Source organism: Anastrepha obliqua, chromosome 5, assembly GCF_027943255.1.
Source record: "Anastrepha obliqua isolate idAnaObli1 chromosome 5, idAnaObli1_1.0, whole genome shotgun sequence".
Classification (NCBI taxonomy): domain Eukaryota; kingdom Metazoa; phylum Arthropoda; class Insecta; order Diptera; family Tephritidae; genus Anastrepha; species Anastrepha obliqua.
Genome location: NC_072896.1, coordinates 119,674,319 through 119,690,492, shown reverse-complemented (window position 1 = coordinate 119,690,492; position 16,174 = coordinate 119,674,319). Strand labels below are relative to the sequence as shown.

The following is a 16,174-nucleotide window of genomic DNA, read 5'->3' as shown; positions in this document are numbered from 1 at the left end:
TATATTTGAATAAGTTTATGATCTGAAAAAGTCAATTTTAATATACTGATTATTTTGCTTACAAAAATTTTCAACAAAAAAAGACAGTACTGAATCCTTCGCTTGCATTCTGCAAAGAAATTAGAAATTTAACCTGAAAATTCAAAACTGATTGATTTATATTTTTTAATGTGTAAATATGTATGTATGCAGCCAAAGAAATTTCTCTCCGAGAGATGTGAAAATTCTGCAAAGAAATTAAAAATTTATTTATTTGTAACCTGAAAATAGAAAAATATAGAATAGTAACTTTGCCTCTCCCACAGATGTGAAAATTCTGCAAATAAATATAGAATTCATATTGTAATTGGCTGCAAAGAGAAAAAAAGTTATTCATTAACGCTGGCTGAAATGGAAACGGGTTAAAATGCTGCGCTGAAAATCGAATTAGATTTTAATTAAGAAAAAAATAAAGGCGATTAGTCGATCAGCTATTTGTAGGTCGTTCCAAATTCGACCGACTTAAGTGTTGATTTTATTCTCATAACGCTGCAAATCCAATACAATCCAATCTAAACCGATCCAATTCCAACCAAACCAAATCAACTACGGCGATGATGACGACGATGACAACAACTCTGCAAATAGACTTAAATACTCCGCCGGGAGCAGAAATTGGTTGAGAACCAACACATTCACAAAATTACAATAAAACACATACAACACACACAAAAAACAAAAAAAACAGAGCAAAACTAGTAATAGTAGAAGTATAACTATGATGAAGAAAAAGTACTAAAATACAGATATACAGAGAATTGGCTGAAAATGGCCAACAATTGCCAAAGCTCCTGCTGCTGCTGCTGCTACTGCTACTGCTACTACTGGCGCTGTTACCACCATTGATAAACGTGTCGTTGGACGACACCAACTTGCAGCGATATTAAGTCAATACACACACACACACACTTACCTGCCTATATACATACATACATACGTAGCTGGAATTGAGTGGATGGGTGGTGTTGGCGCGTTTGAGCCTACAATGCCATTGGGGATTGAGGATTCTGGTACTCGAACACTACATAGACACAAAGCACTTACATACATATATGCATACACACATGCATACATTCAGTCACTATAAATGGTTATGACGACGACGCTGCAGATGGGGTAAAAAGGGAGTGAGGCGAAAATAAAATGAAATACTAAAGTGGCAGCACATTCGTTGTTGAACAAACTACACAGAGCAAAGGACTAAGCAGGTAGCCGAGTTGGCAGGGGATCACAGTTCATTTTAGCAAGCTGGCAAAGTAAGCAAGCAAGCCAACCAGCCAGCCAGCAAGCAGCTCCTCACCGCTCTGGCCAACTGCAATTTTGTGGCGTAGCGGTGCAAATGGATTTGAAAATTGGGTTAATTGATGCTTAGAGGCACTATATGGCTGAGTGAGACCAGGTTGTTGGTGTAGTGCAATAGCTTTGAGGTATCGTTGAGAGAAGTTGCTTGTGGGTGCTTGATGTTAGAAAGGAAATGGAATAAAATACGAGAGTGTGACAGGCGTTGTAAAAACAAAAAAAAAACCAAACAGGTGTAAAATAACAAAAGTATCAAAAAAAAAAAATCAATGCGAAATGAAGAAACTAAAAGAAATGAAAAAGAACAAAAATCAAATGGAAATGAAAATGAAAATGCCAAGTGTCAGCGTCGCAACAACTATTTTTATATACGAAGTACGTAAAGGACATGACAAACAAACAGGGCGACAACCAACGATTGCCAGCAGCGCATGAACGAATTGCCTACTGAACTTTAACGAAGGTTGTAGGTGGCTGGAGTGGAGTGATGCGGTGCGGTGCGGTGTGGTGCGCTGCATAGTAAGTAAGTAGCTAGCCTACATTCTTGGCAGCTGACTGAGCAAATGAATGAGAGCTCAACAGGAAATTGTGGTACACTGAACTAAAATGTTTAATCGGAGGGAATACGCAGTGCTCGGGCAACAATTGCAGTAAATTAAAGAAAAAGCTGGATGGGGAGAAATTTTTTCTAGAAGGAAGTAAGAAAAAGCTGAAGAGTGTGAGTGTCAATATTTGCTATATCTATGCAGTAGTGGAATTAAATGCATTTTAGCAAATGTTCATATTGCTTGTATCTGTATGAAAGAAGCCTGAAAACTAAACAAAATTTTGGCTTAATTCCGCACCTACGCCAGCAAAGTGATGTGACCCTGTAAATTGCTTCCTCTTATATATATAAAGGTTGGTTAAGTTTCAAGGGCCGTGATATGGCTCAATTACGTGTGGAACAAAATTGCGGCCTCGGCGGCACACCTCCGTCCGGTGGTCCAAATTTTGGATGACGCTGAGGCATAGTTGAGGTTCTATGCCGTTAATGTGCCGAATTATCTCATCCTTTAGCTCTTGAATAGTTGCTGGCTTATCGACGTACATCTTTTCTGAAAAAATAACCCCAAAGAAAGAAGTCCAACGGTATCGTTGACGTTTAGGTGTGGTCCACACTCAACATCGGCCCTTGAAATTTAAACACTCTTTATATATAATTGGCGCGTATACCCTTTTTGGGTGCGTGCCTTGATGTTGTTCCACAAATGGAAGGAGCTACAGTTTCAAGCCGACTCCGAACGGCAGATATTTTTATGAGGAGCTTTTTCATGGCAGAAACACACTCGGAGCTTTGTAATTGCCTGTCGAGAGGCGACCGCTATTAGGAAATTGTTTTTCTTAATTCTGGTGTTTCACCGATATTCGAACCTATATTCTCTCTGTGAATTCCGAATGGTAGTCACACACCAACCCTTTCCGCTACAGCGGCCGCCTTCCTCTTAGATTTCTTAATTAATCGCATGCTGAATTTACAAATCATTAGCAACTTCAGTAGTACTTCGTTAGTAGCTTCAGCAATGTTGATGGATTTATATTTATATGGAATAACTGCAAAGGTTTATGGAACACTAATACTATCGCACTCGCTTTGTGTTGCATATTCTGTAATGCCAGGGATCCAAGTATTTTGGACATTGCCGTTGATTCTTCTAAAATTTGGCTTGAGTGTAGGCTGAAAATTCTTAATAGTATTCAGAGTTATTTAATGATGAAAAATTTGGTGAAATATCTTCGGTTCATTTTACGATTTACAAACAAAAAAAAACAAATTTTTAAATTTTGTATACTTTTTAAAAAGATTTTGTTTAATGAAAAAATTTGGATTAGGATGTTTTAAAGTAAACTTTAAGATTAAAAAAAAACAAAAGATTTTTTTTGGCAAAAAAATTTGGAATCGAAATTTTTAAAGTAAAATTAAAAAAAAAATTATAGTTCTTTATGTTAATTTATCTTTTTTAAAAAACTTTTTCTTGGCGAAAAAATTGGATTATGATTTTTAAAGTGAAATATCCTGCCTTCATTTTAAGAAAAAAAAAAACTTTTTTAGGATAATTTATGCTTTTTAAAAAGAGTTTTAGGGCGAAAAAATTTGGTATAGAATTTTTTAAGGTAAAATATAGTCGGGTTCATTTTAAAATTAAAAAAAAAGTATTGGCGAAAAAATATTTCTTGTTCAAAATTTGTAGGGAATTTTTTTTGTCATTTTCCAATTTTGTCATTTATTAATAGTTAGGCCCATGCGTAGTAATTCCTTCAAGTTTCATAATGGGATCACAAAAACTTTTCGAATTTTATTCAAGTACGTAGAGTCAATTAGTGAAAAATACCAAGAATCTGCTTACTACTCGTACTGCCCGAAGGGACGCTTCCATCAATTTGCAAACGGACATAATATCCGAAAATGCGAGTATGCACGAAGGCCCTTCGTTGAAGCAGTATTTTGCACTCATTTGCTGTACGTATTTGAATATGTTACTCGAAAAGTTATAGGGTATATGAAACTTGCAAGGAGTACTGAGCACACAGCCCGCGAAAAAATGTGTTAAGAAAGTTTAAAGTCGAAAAATTGTGTGCAGCGACGAAGCTCATTTTTGGATCAATAGGTACGTAAATAAGCAGATTTGTCGGTTTTGGAGTGAAGATCAGCCAGGAGAATTGCAAGAGCTACCAATGTATCAATGTATCCAGAAAAGGTCACAGTTTGGTGCGGTTTATGGGCTGGAGGTATCATTGGACCGTACTTCTTCAAAGATGCTGCGAATCGTAACGTAACTGTGAATGGTGAGCGCTACCGTGAAATGATATCCAACTTTTTTTGACCAAACTGCAAGAGCTTGACTTGCATGACATGTGGTTTCAGTCAGACATTGCCACATGCCACACAGCACGCGTAACAATGGACTTGTTGAGAGGCGAATTCGGTGACCATTTTATTTCACGTTCGGGACCTGTCAATTGGCCACCCAGATTGTGCGATATAACGCCTTTAGATTATTTTTTGTGGAGCTATGTTAAAGTTCATGTCTATTCAGATAAGCCTGCTTCAATTAACACATTGAAAGACAACATTAAAGCATTTATATGTGAGATACCGGCCGAAACATTGGAAAGAGTATGCCAATATTGGACTAAGCGGATGGACCATTTGAAGCGCAGTCGCGGTCAATATTTGCATGAAATAATTTTCAAACATTAAATTATATGGACTGTACTATCGATTTAAATAAAAATTTCATGCGTTTTTCTGAATTTTACGTGTGTTTTTTTGAACAACTTTTCTATAGCTCTTAAAAAACTGTCCTTTATATCTAAAAAACAAATAAAAAAAATTAATATACATTAATATGGAGACGACATTTTACATCAAAAAAGTCTATATCAGATTTTTCGACAATTCTTATTATATTAAAACTTTTTTTTAGAAGAATTGACGAATAATGTCAAAAATACTTGGATAACTTGACATGGAATCGCTCTATATTTATCGCGGTCCTGCCTAGCGCTCCATTATCACTGCCTGAGACTTTATCTCTCACTGATCTGCGGTACCTCACAGGTAGAGTGCAGGAATTAAGTCGATTTAAGTGTTTTTGTTGTTAGTTCTCAGATAAGTAGGTAAGTTTAGTCATACTGCGGAACAATTTCTGCTCTTTTTTCAGGCGAATAGATGAAACCGAATTTTTCTGAAAGTCTAAGTTGTATGTAGAAAACTAATTTCTCACTTCTCCCAGATATGCGGTTTTAAACGTTTTTTTTTTTCTTTCTGAACTTGAAGTTGCTAGCCGCGGAGGAATACTTATTAACTGATTTTATGACTTAGCTGAAAAAAATTGTAAAAATGTAGAATTTCCTAACCCTCCCTTGGGCACGCCGATCTGCCAGACTTCGACTTTGGACGTGAATTTACCGTAATTCTATTACAGATAACAACTGAAGCTTCCTTACCTTTTTAAAATTTAATTTTCTATCGTTTGGTATAAATAATCTTTTAAAAAGGATCTTCAAACAGAATGAAAAAATGCCAGACCCGGATCCCAACCGAAGTTTTAAAAAAGGTGTCAACGGAGGCCCTATGGTTTTTGCATCAAAGCGCATCCTAGCTGCCATATTTTGTGAACAAAAATTGCAGATTCAGATTTCTCGTACCTGAAGTTTCAGCAGACCTTTTCATGGTAAAAATACAAGGTGGCGCAAAGTTAATCACCCTATTGGGGGTGAGCTAGACAACTGCAATACACAAAGAGACAAGCGCGTAAAAGTTAAAAATAAAGATTTCCAACACTCAATATGAATTTTTTTATTTAGTAGGTAGGTAGGTAGGTGGGGGGTGGCTGTCGCAATGACACATTTAGACCTTTCATAGGTCCATTGTGATACCACTGGAGCTTATTCTTACCCTATGGGTTCCCTTTCAAACCATCCGGTAGCTTTAATAAACGAGCAAAGCTTCGTTAGTTTTAGATGCGCTATGTCCCCTACATCAATTGAAAATGCCATATCAAGAAGCTAATGCCATATCCTTGAAGCTAAGCTTTCATACTCACATAAAATGTGTCTGACTGTTTCCTCTTCTTCTGTATTAAGACAGCTTCTACAGAAATCGAAGTACGGGAGTCTTAACCTTCTAACGTGGCTGCCTATTAGACAATAACCAGTTAATAGCCCTATCATTTTTCTTATAGCTTCCCTGTTAAATCTTAACAAGCTTTTTGATCGACCGCTGTTCCATTTCGCCCATGTCTGTCTGCTTAATTCGCATGTTGAGAGGTTTTGCCAACTTGTATTTGCCTTATTGATGGTTTCCCTGTCTATAAGTAGTTTACAATTGGCTATAGGCATAGGTATCAGCGTCTCATCCACTTGGAGGTCGAGCGTTGCACCGGTTCATCTGCCTTGCAGTTCCCTGCTATATTCCTGTGGCCTGGCACCCAAATAGGATGAACTTTGTAGTATTTTGATACGGCATATAGAAGTTTAAAGCATTCTATGACTGTTTTGACGAGTGTGTTTTAGATTCTAGCTCTTTTATGGCAGTGACTTCCGCCTGAAACTCACTGCAATGATCAGGCAATGAGTTGCTAACTCCGAGTTTATCGGAGTAAACCCCTTCACCTACTCTGTTTTTTTATTTAGTGAAAAAGTTATTCAAAGGAAAAAAAATTGCATAATTAAGTTTTGCACAAGATTGTAGTAGTTTTAGTAGTTAAATTGGTTTTAGTGTTTTTTCTCTATATATCCGCGACCAGAAAATTTACATTGATTTTTTTTTCTGTCAGATTGGGAAAACTGAAAAAAAGACTTTTTATATACAACCCAAACTTTCAGAATACTTTGATTTCCCACAGCCGACTGGCGAAAAGTTTTCGAATTATTGAATTAATAAAAGTACACGCATTTTTAATATTCAGCTCCAAACTTTGCCGGCAGTCATGGAGCAAAATTTTCAAAACGTCCAGCACTTAAAAAATTGTAAGCAAACCTAAGCCGCTAATGTCTATTTCTATTACTCAGAAATGCTGTTAAATTTTTTTTTTCAATGGACGTTAACACAATTACTAATCTGTAGAAATTCAATTCATTCTTACAAGCAGGTAACAGCAGCAGAAGTTTTGGCAAAAATCTTGAATTAAAGAAAGCATCATTTTACTGAAAATTTCATATAACAAATACTTTTAAATAATAAATGCCCTCTCGAATACCCACCAGGACTACCCAAATCCGTGATGTTCGCATTTGTGGTATCCACGCCCACCGCAAGGCCGCTGACAGCGGGAGCTAGTCGCAATAGCAATAGAACGCATAGCGACAAGCTGAGCGCGCCACAAGCTCTAAAAAGGGTGGCCAATGCCGCAGAGACGAGTGCCCATCGTAATGTTGGCGTGGACGACGATGACGACGGCGACGATAAAACAGACCACCAAGTGATAGGCGACGCAGAGCCACGGCGCCTTTGACTATGCAATTGCGCGCTTTCGCCGCGTGCTGGAGTGGGCGCACTTACACTGGGCGGTCCTGCTACCAATGCTGTGCTTGCGGTTGTGGGCAAAAATGTGGTAATAGAACTTTCACTCCCGCTGTTGTTGCAGTTGTTGGTGTTGTTGCCCAAGTTGTGTGTGCTTGCGCAGCTGCTATCGTCTAGCGGTTTCGCGCGCCGATATTTCTTATAACTGCTGCTGCGTTGCTTTGGCGTCAACACGGAGGTTGCCGATACATGCGCCGCGGCAATGGTGGTGGCCACTGCGCTCAGCAAACTCTGGTCGACGCCGCTGAGTACATTACCGTTGTGTTTGCTTCTGCAATAGTTTTTGCTTTTGTAGCTGCTGCTGCTGCTAGTGTGGAACATCATTTTCCATTGGATTTGTGTTCCTCAAGTGGTGAAACAACAACAAGAACGCTGATGTTGTTGTTGTACTACTGCTGTTGTTGTTGTTGTTGGTGAACTGCGCGTATTGCTTTCTATGCTCAAAGTTTCTGTAGTTTGTGTTAGATAGCTCCGGCTGTGGTTGCTGTTGTTGTTGTGCTGTTGAGTAAAATGTTGATAGCATGTCATCGTTCAGTACGCGAGAGCACAATTAAAATTAATTTAATTTTTGTGTTTTTTTTTTGTTTTTTTTTTGTTTACAAACTAACTTGCATATTTTCACTTTTTTATTACATTTATTTACGCTTGTTGTTGTAGTGTTGGCAGCAAAGTTTCCAAACACCGAACCGTGCGCGCGCCACTGTGGTGCGCTGCTGTAACAGCGGGTGGTATGACCGAGGCTAACGTTCAACAATACTTGTATTGTTAAGTCTGCGGGTGGGCGTATGGGCGTGGCAGTTTTGGCTTTTTTTTGTGGATTTGTTTTTTGTGTTTTTTTGTTAGGTTTGTACGTTCACTCGTTAGCTTCGGCTTGTTAGGCTCTTCAAGTGCGTCGGCGGCTTTATTTATTTACACTCACAATTATTGTAGGCCGCTTCCCATACTTTGCTTGCCACAATACAGCTGCGCCTCATCAATACAATACCACACACTTTTAACCGTTGCAATGTGCACTCCTCTGGAGTCGAATGCACCCCTCGTAAAACTGTCAATTCACCACTGCGCTGATGTTGATGTGCGCGATTTGTATCTTTCATTCACTTTTCAGTTGTCAGTAGACAGTTTATATAGAAATTTATTGTACGTTTACAAATTCACTCAGTTCGCCTTGGGTTCAGTCTGTGCACCGGGTTGTGAGCGTTGCAAATATACACATGTATGTATGTATGTATGTGTGCATATATGAATGTCTTCAATACGTGACAAACTCACTGCTTGACTGCCTGTCTGCCTGTGCGATGCACTGCGCAAGCGTTTGTGTTGCACTAAAAGCCCGATTGATTGTCTGCCGCGCACGGCTCCCACTTGCATTGATTGACTGCTTTACTGACAAACTGACTGACTGTCTCGTCGCACAACACTACAGCGCTGTCTTCTTGCGCTGTCCCGTCTGCGTCAATGTGACACTGTCGCCGCGTGACTGTCGATCGTGACAGGCGTACCGCCGCGCCGCGCCGCGTCTTCGTTACAGTTGTCAATAATGGCGAGCGAGCGTAGCAAATATTGCTCCGCGCTACAAATGTTAAACAAATCGTCGTTTATTAACGTATTTGCAGGGGGGAGGAATTTATCACTCAGCACATTTCGTTTTTCGTTTTTCTTTTTACTTTTTTTATTATTTTATTGTTTATTTCTACTATTTTTATGTTTTAGTTTACTTTCAATTTCTCAAGCGTATTGCGACTACTTCATACCTTACTTTATGCACTTTTGACTTCTTCATTTATATTTTTGCTTATTTTTCTTTTTGTATCAGTTTACTTTCAATTTCTATTTCTTCTATTTTGTTTACGCAAGCCCTTATTTCTGGTTGCATTTATTTTCACTCTACATTTGCCCGCTGCCTCTTTTCCATTTTTATGATATTTTTTATGACTCAATATTTCTCAACTCCTTCTTGCCGCACTCAGCTCAATTGCACTGCTCTCATAAGCGTATTTACAGTTGTAGACATTTGTCTGTTTGCATTTGGCCATACATATAAACAAATATGTACGTATGCATGCATGTGTAGGTGAGTTTGGCTTTTCTATGGCTGTTACACACACAAGCGCATACAAAGAAAGATGCCAACAATCACAGAAAAAAAAAACAAAAATTCAACAAATTTGCCTACTCGTATCGATTCGATTTGTTTGCCTCGTTTCGTTCTTCATCTCCAGCTCCAGCTACTTGCTGCACACTTTTTATTTCACTTTTATTTTCAACTTCATTTTTATTTTCATTTTTATTTGTATTTGTTTTTGTTGTTACTTGTAGCACGTTGATAAAAATTTCTTTCGAAATTTATTCACGCTGATAAAACGACACTCTCTGCTTGTGCGCTGCCTTCCGGCTCACTTCTACTTCACGTTTGTTTGCATGCAGCAATGCACACACACACACACACAAACAAAACTACTGCACAAGTATGCTGTATGCTGTTGGCCAACCAAAGTCACTTCAGTCGAGTCAGTTGCATGTCGGCTTGTCACTGCCAGCAACAAAATACGGGGCAAATATGTACTCGTACAACATTCCAAAGCGCGGCCGGCGTAGCAAAACTGCCGTGTGCGTAAGCGTCGTCGGAGTGCAGTGTGCAAGCAAGCAGTAGACTGAATGTATACTTTCCTACTGTAGTTGATTTTTCTTTCGTTATTTACCTTCTCGTTATGGTTGTTGTTGTTGCTGGTAATGGTGGTCGTGGTGCTCTTATTGCTTGCTCTGCCGTAACTGTAACATACACAGAAAAAGAGGAGAAGAGAACAAATTTTATTAATGATTTATTTGCGCTGGCATTGATATATGCTAATGCTATTTGCCCCACAAAAATAAAAATACAAATAAAAACAACAACACTACACATACACACACCCTTTTCCCAAGACGCAAAGACCCACAAAGGTGCGCAGCTGCAAACAGGAAAAACCTTCAAACATGCAGCTCCTCATACACAATCAGCCGCACTCATGCGACCACAAATAAGCAAACAAACGTACAGCGGCGGCCATAGAAATGTGGTGCGTTAATTAATTTTTTATTTATTTAAAAAATATTCTCTATTGTAATTAATAAACTTATAAAAAAACGCATCAAAATATATTAAAAACTGTATGAGTTATCATGCAGACCGCGTCGGAAAAAGTAGTTTCGAAAACTACGAGTTTAAACTTTCAAGTGCATTTCGCTCAAGACGGTCGGGCAGTTATATTTTCTACCATAACTTTGTACCTATGGGGAATTTTTACAATCGACTTCCACAGAAACACACCTAAAACTATAAAGAATAAAAAAAATAGATTTTTTGAAAATTCTGGACGTATGTCACCCCTTAACAAACTTATATACTTTGTAATATAAAGTAAATAAATAATTGGTCGTACACTTCTGTTAGGTGTTTGGCCGAGCTTCATGCTTGTCGAATGTGGCTTGATGTATGACAGGGAAAGGTATGTCTCTCATAAAAGGCGACTAAACTCCAAACAAGGGTTGCCAGTGCCGAGGTTTAAGGTAGTAATCTGCGTGTATGAGATCTGATCGAAGACTTAATCTCGGTACTACGGGGAGCAGGACTCCGAGTGCTCCTTGCTCCAACCTGTTCTTGATTTTTGATGTTGTTTTTGTTTTTTTAATTCTGTCTAAATTATTTAAAATTTGATGAAACTTTGTTGATTTTTTTTTTTTAATTCTGATTAAAAAGTTTGAAATTTGATGAAATTTGTTAATTTTTTTTTTAATTCTGACTAAAAAGTTTGAAATTTGATGAAATTTGTTGATTTTTTTTAGTTCTGATTTAAAAGTTTGAAATTTTATGAAAATTTTTTTGTTTTTTTTCTTTTATTCTGACTAAAAAGTTTTAAATTTGCTGAAAGTTGTGGATTTTTTTTTGAATTCTTACTAAAAAGTTTGAAATTTGATGAAAGTTTGTTGAATTTATTTTTTAATTTTGACTAAAAAGTTGGAAATTTGATGAAAATTTGTTGATTTTTTTTCAATTCTGAAATGAAATCTGATGAAACTTTGAAATTTGTTTTAGAATTCTGACTAAAAAGTTTGAAATTTGATGAAAATTTGTTGATTTTTTTAAATTCCAACTAAAAAGTTTGAAATTTTATGAAAATTTTTTGTTTTTTTTTTGAATTCTGACTAAAAAGTTTGAAATTTGATGAAAATTTTTTGAATTTATTTTTTAATTTTGACTAAAAAGTTGGAAATTTGATGAAAATGTGTTGATTTTTTTTTTAATTCTGTCTACAAAAGTTGAAATTTGATGAAAATTTGTTGAATTTTTTTTTCAATTCTGAAATGAAATCTAATGAAACTTTCTAATTTTTTTTTGAATTCTGACTAAAAAGTTTGAAATTTTATGAAAATTTGTTGTTTTTTTTTCTTCTTTATTTCTGACTAAAAAAATTTAAATTTGCTGAAAGTTGTGGATTTTTTTTTCAATTCTGACTACAAAGTTTGGAATTTGATGAAAATTTGTTGATTTTTTTTATTTCCTACTAAAAAGTTTGAAATTTGATGAAAATTTGTTGATTTTTTTTAATTCCGACTAAAAAATTTAAAATTTGATGAAAATTGTGCTTTTTTTTTTTGAGTTCTGACTAAAAAGTTTGAAATTTTGATGCACTTTTTTTTTTGTTTTTTAATTCTGATTAAGAAGTTTGAAATTTGATGAAAATTTGTTGAATTTTTTTAAATTCTGATTTAAAAGTTTGAAATATCATAAAAATTGTTTGGGGGTTTTTTTCTAATTCAGACAAAAGAGTTTGAAATTTATTGATTAAAAGTTTGCAATTTGATAAAAAATTTGGATTTTTTTTAATTCTGAAATATGCTGAAAATTTGTTAATTTTTGTTTTTGAATTCCGACTAAAAAGTTTGAAATTTGATGAAAATTTGTTGATTGTTTTTTAATTCTAACTAAAAAGTTTGAAATTTGGAAGCACTTTTATAGTGTTTTTTTAATTCTTTAAAAAGTTCGAAGTTTAATCAAAATTTGTTGATTTTTTGAACTTTGAGTTATATGGTTTTCATTGTAGTATGAACTATATTTTTTATAAAAACTAAAAAAAAAATATTTACAAAAACAAAAAAATGTATTCAAAATAAATAAACAGTCGAAACTTTGCAATATGTCGCGCTGCTATAATTGTGAACTCAGACGTATGTATGTGTGCTTTTGTACTCGCATAACCATGGGAATGCGCCAACGCAACAGTGCGGCGGTAGGTAAGATATAAATTTATCCATTTACGTCAATACAGCACAAATGTACTTATCCACATACACTCGTTTGACAGTAAATTATTGAATTATGTTATCAAGAGCTCATGCATCCGCACAAACATTCATATTTACATATTTCAAGTACATTTATAAGGATCTACACATACACGCATGCATATCCATCATATTATAAAAATTCTTAACGCACGTTCATTAACTAAATACGGCGCTGCTATTTGTTTAAGTGTCTGTATGTGTGTGAAATAATAAATATTCTCCATCGATAAGCCGTGGAAATACATAAATAAACGTCTTTTCCCTTTAACTTTAAAGCAAAGAAAGTGGTAATGCCTGCAATGATATCTGCCTACAAATACACCTAAACATATAAAAATAAATGAAAAACGAAAAAGAAGACCTACCCCTTCTTGCTGGGAAAGTACAACAAATGACAAATAAACTCAAATATTTTTTTAAGCGTATGAGTAATGCATCGAAACGTGTGACAGTTCCTTAACAGTTTTCAAATATTTATTTGTGGAGATAAACGTTCAACCGTTTTTCAAGCTAAGTGTTAAAGACTTCAAGATGCGCGATGACATCAACAAAGGTGAGTAAACGTTTTGTGTAGTTTGGTGAAGCAAATGAAGGCAGCTAACTCAAGAGCAGCTTGTTTTAAAAAACTAATGATTCTAAATATTTACTTTCTCTTAAACTTAAAACTGGTTTCATTGCAATATTTTGAAAACTAAATTTACGATCTTACAAAGTTTGGCGGCATATGTTAGGGGGGAAATATAGTCACAAAATACGTTTAGCTTATCGTGCTCGTCATCATTTTTCATTTTGTGTCTAGCTTAGGGCTACCTGTAATGAATCAGATCACACCCTTTCTGGGTGTTTGGCCGAGCTCCTCCTCCTATTTGTGGTGTGCGTCTTGATGTTGTTCCACAAATGGAGGGACGTACAGTTTCAAGCCGACTCCAAACGGCAGATATTTTTATGGGGAGCTTTTTTCATGGCAGAAATACACTCGAGGTCTTGCCATTGCCTGCCGAGCGGTGACCGCTATTAGAAAAATGTTTTTCTAAATTTTGGTGTTTCACCGAGATTCGAACCAACGTTCTCTCTGTGAATTCCGAATGGGAGTCACGCACCAACCCATTCGGCTACGGCGGTCGCCATGTTGAGTAGTTAATGGAATGTTTTAAGCGCTTGAAATAAGTTTTGAAGAGCATAATTTGCGTTGCTTTGATTATAAGGTATTTTAAATGAAAAAAGTGCTTTGCACCTTTCAGTTAAAGTTAAACGGACACATAATTTGTAAAGCTCAATTAAATATTTTCGCTCTAAAATTTTTTTTTCAAAATTGTAATCGTTATAAATCTTACTGCCGCCCCCAGCGCGTTTTTGCATGCTGGTATTTTTGTTTCACGCATTTTACCGTTATATCGAGGGCGATTCTACCTGCTATTACCCCTCCTGCTTCGTCAGATATGGTCCTGCAGCCTCTAAAAAATTCTAACATTGCATAATCTGTACACAACTCCGGTTCTGGCCTCACTTGCAGTGCTTTTATCAGCACGGCGTTAGGGTGAACGCTTTAAAAAGTGTTTCGAAAATAAGATGAATTACTAGTTTAAATGCATTGCATCAGCAGTGGATTAATTTCAGGGTCATGAAATAGATTTAGAAATAGGCTCTCTACACCTTTGAGTTTTATTTTTTGTTTTTGAAAAATGCGCGTTTTTGAACTGAATCAAAATCATTTTTCTTTTCGTGTGTTGTTTCTTGGAAGGTGAAATGTAAATCTAGACTAGCCACAAATACCACAGATGTCATGGAAATCTTGAAGAGCTTCACATGTATAGAATATTGTATTGCAAATGGTTGAAGCATTTCTTTTTACTAAAATTTTATTGAATTTCGGATTTTGCCACAAACTGGTGTGCCAATGAGCATGAAAATCGCATTTCCACATTCATTTACGACAATTGTAATTATTTTATTTTTTACCCATCTCTCACCTTTTTTTTAGAACATAAAACCACTGCCTTCAAGCACCACAGCACTACTACTTACATGTACTTATACGCACTCGTACTACTCGATTACTAATTTGCCTGCCGTTTCGTATTTCTTTGAACATTTTTATTCAGCTCATTTTCACACACTTATTAGCCATTAAATGTGCATTAAATGCATGGAGTGCGTGGGCCAGCAATACTACGACCTCCACAATGCCAGACTAACAGCCATACACACAATTTTATACAAATATATGTGCATACATTTACTCGCTCCCATGCATGAGTGTGGACAGGCAGAGAGGATGGCCTAGAAGAAGGACCAGCCGCAGCAGCACCAGCGGTAGAAGCAACAAAAGCATCCATTGCGAATGCTGACACAGCGACTGCGAATGTGACTGCAGCTGCTTTCAACACTAATACATATATACATACATACATACATACATGCGTAGAAGCACTTTGGTTAATGCTCTACTGTTGATGGATGGGTGTGGATGGCTCGTATGTGAGTTTCTCTGTGCATGCGCTTGAATGTCTCTTTCATCAGCATATGAGTTACTTCACTGGTGGTTAGCTTTTATGTGTGGTTTATATAGTAAGTAGTTCCTTTTATTTAATACTCTCTATCAACTCAATCTACTTAAACCACAACGACAATACATCTGTTCGTTCTTTCAAGAATCCATCCAGAGTTTTTATGCTTTTTACGTTACACCCCCTCGCCAAATGGGCGCACACAAAAACACACACACGCACACACGCATGCACACATGTATGTATGTATATTGGCTCATTGCTATTGATATCGCCCTCATTTAGCGTTCTTAGCGTTGAAAGCATTTTACTTCACTTTTATGCTCGTTTGTATGCTGAATTAATGAGGTTTGATTCTTGTCGAAAAGTGTTTGACTTGCTCGAGATGTGAGAAGCTTAAGCGATTGTGTCTAATTGGTGCCGATAGCAAGAAATAGGTTAACGTGCAAACCGTTAAACGTATCTCATATCGCTCATATATTTCTTTTATAGAGGTAGTGTGTGTGTAGCAGTGTAGCGGTTGCCTATACCCTGCAGGAAGAGCCAGTGAAGCAAACATTCTGGGTCAAATCGAGAGGAATCGATCCAAGTTATGTCTGCCGGTCCGCCTGTTTACATAAATGGTATATCGGGTTCAAAGTGAAATAAATGGACTCGACCTAGTACTTAAATGTAGGATGTTGCTCTTGACCGAAAACAGGTTGGTGTTGAAAATGCCATAAGCGCGAAACTTATTGTACATTTAATGGTGATTTACAAAAATGCAAAAAAATATAATTTTTCAGTAATTACAACAATAAGTCACAGCATAATTTTAGAGACAGAAAACTTTTATTTTCGAAATTGGTCGTGGCATCACCTACCATCGAGTAAATATCTAAACAAATCTATTAAACTTTTTTTTTTCAACGCTACGAAGCTTGATCTCAGAAGC

The 16,174-nt window shown here is 36.4% G+C and overlaps 1 protein-coding gene across 1 annotated transcript in view; it reads right to left on the bottom strand.

Moving 5' to 3' along the window:
• Positions 1-235: 235 nt before the first annotated feature.
• The window catches only part of LOC129247153 (uncharacterized), a 169,696-nt gene continuing 153,757 nt past the window's right edge, over positions 236-16,174 (bottom strand). Inside the window, exons 3-5 of the mRNA XM_054886113.1 lie at positions 8,039-10,177; positions 7,087-7,903; positions 236-350 (exon numbers count right to left, since the gene is read on the bottom strand). Of these exons, the coding sequence (XP_054742088.1) occupies positions 250-350; positions 7,087-7,729 (744 nt within the window). The 5' untranslated portion in view covers positions 7,730-7,903; positions 8,039-10,177 and the 3' untranslated portion in view covers positions 236-249. The remainder of the gene's footprint in view (positions 351-7,086; positions 7,904-8,038; positions 10,178-16,174) is intronic.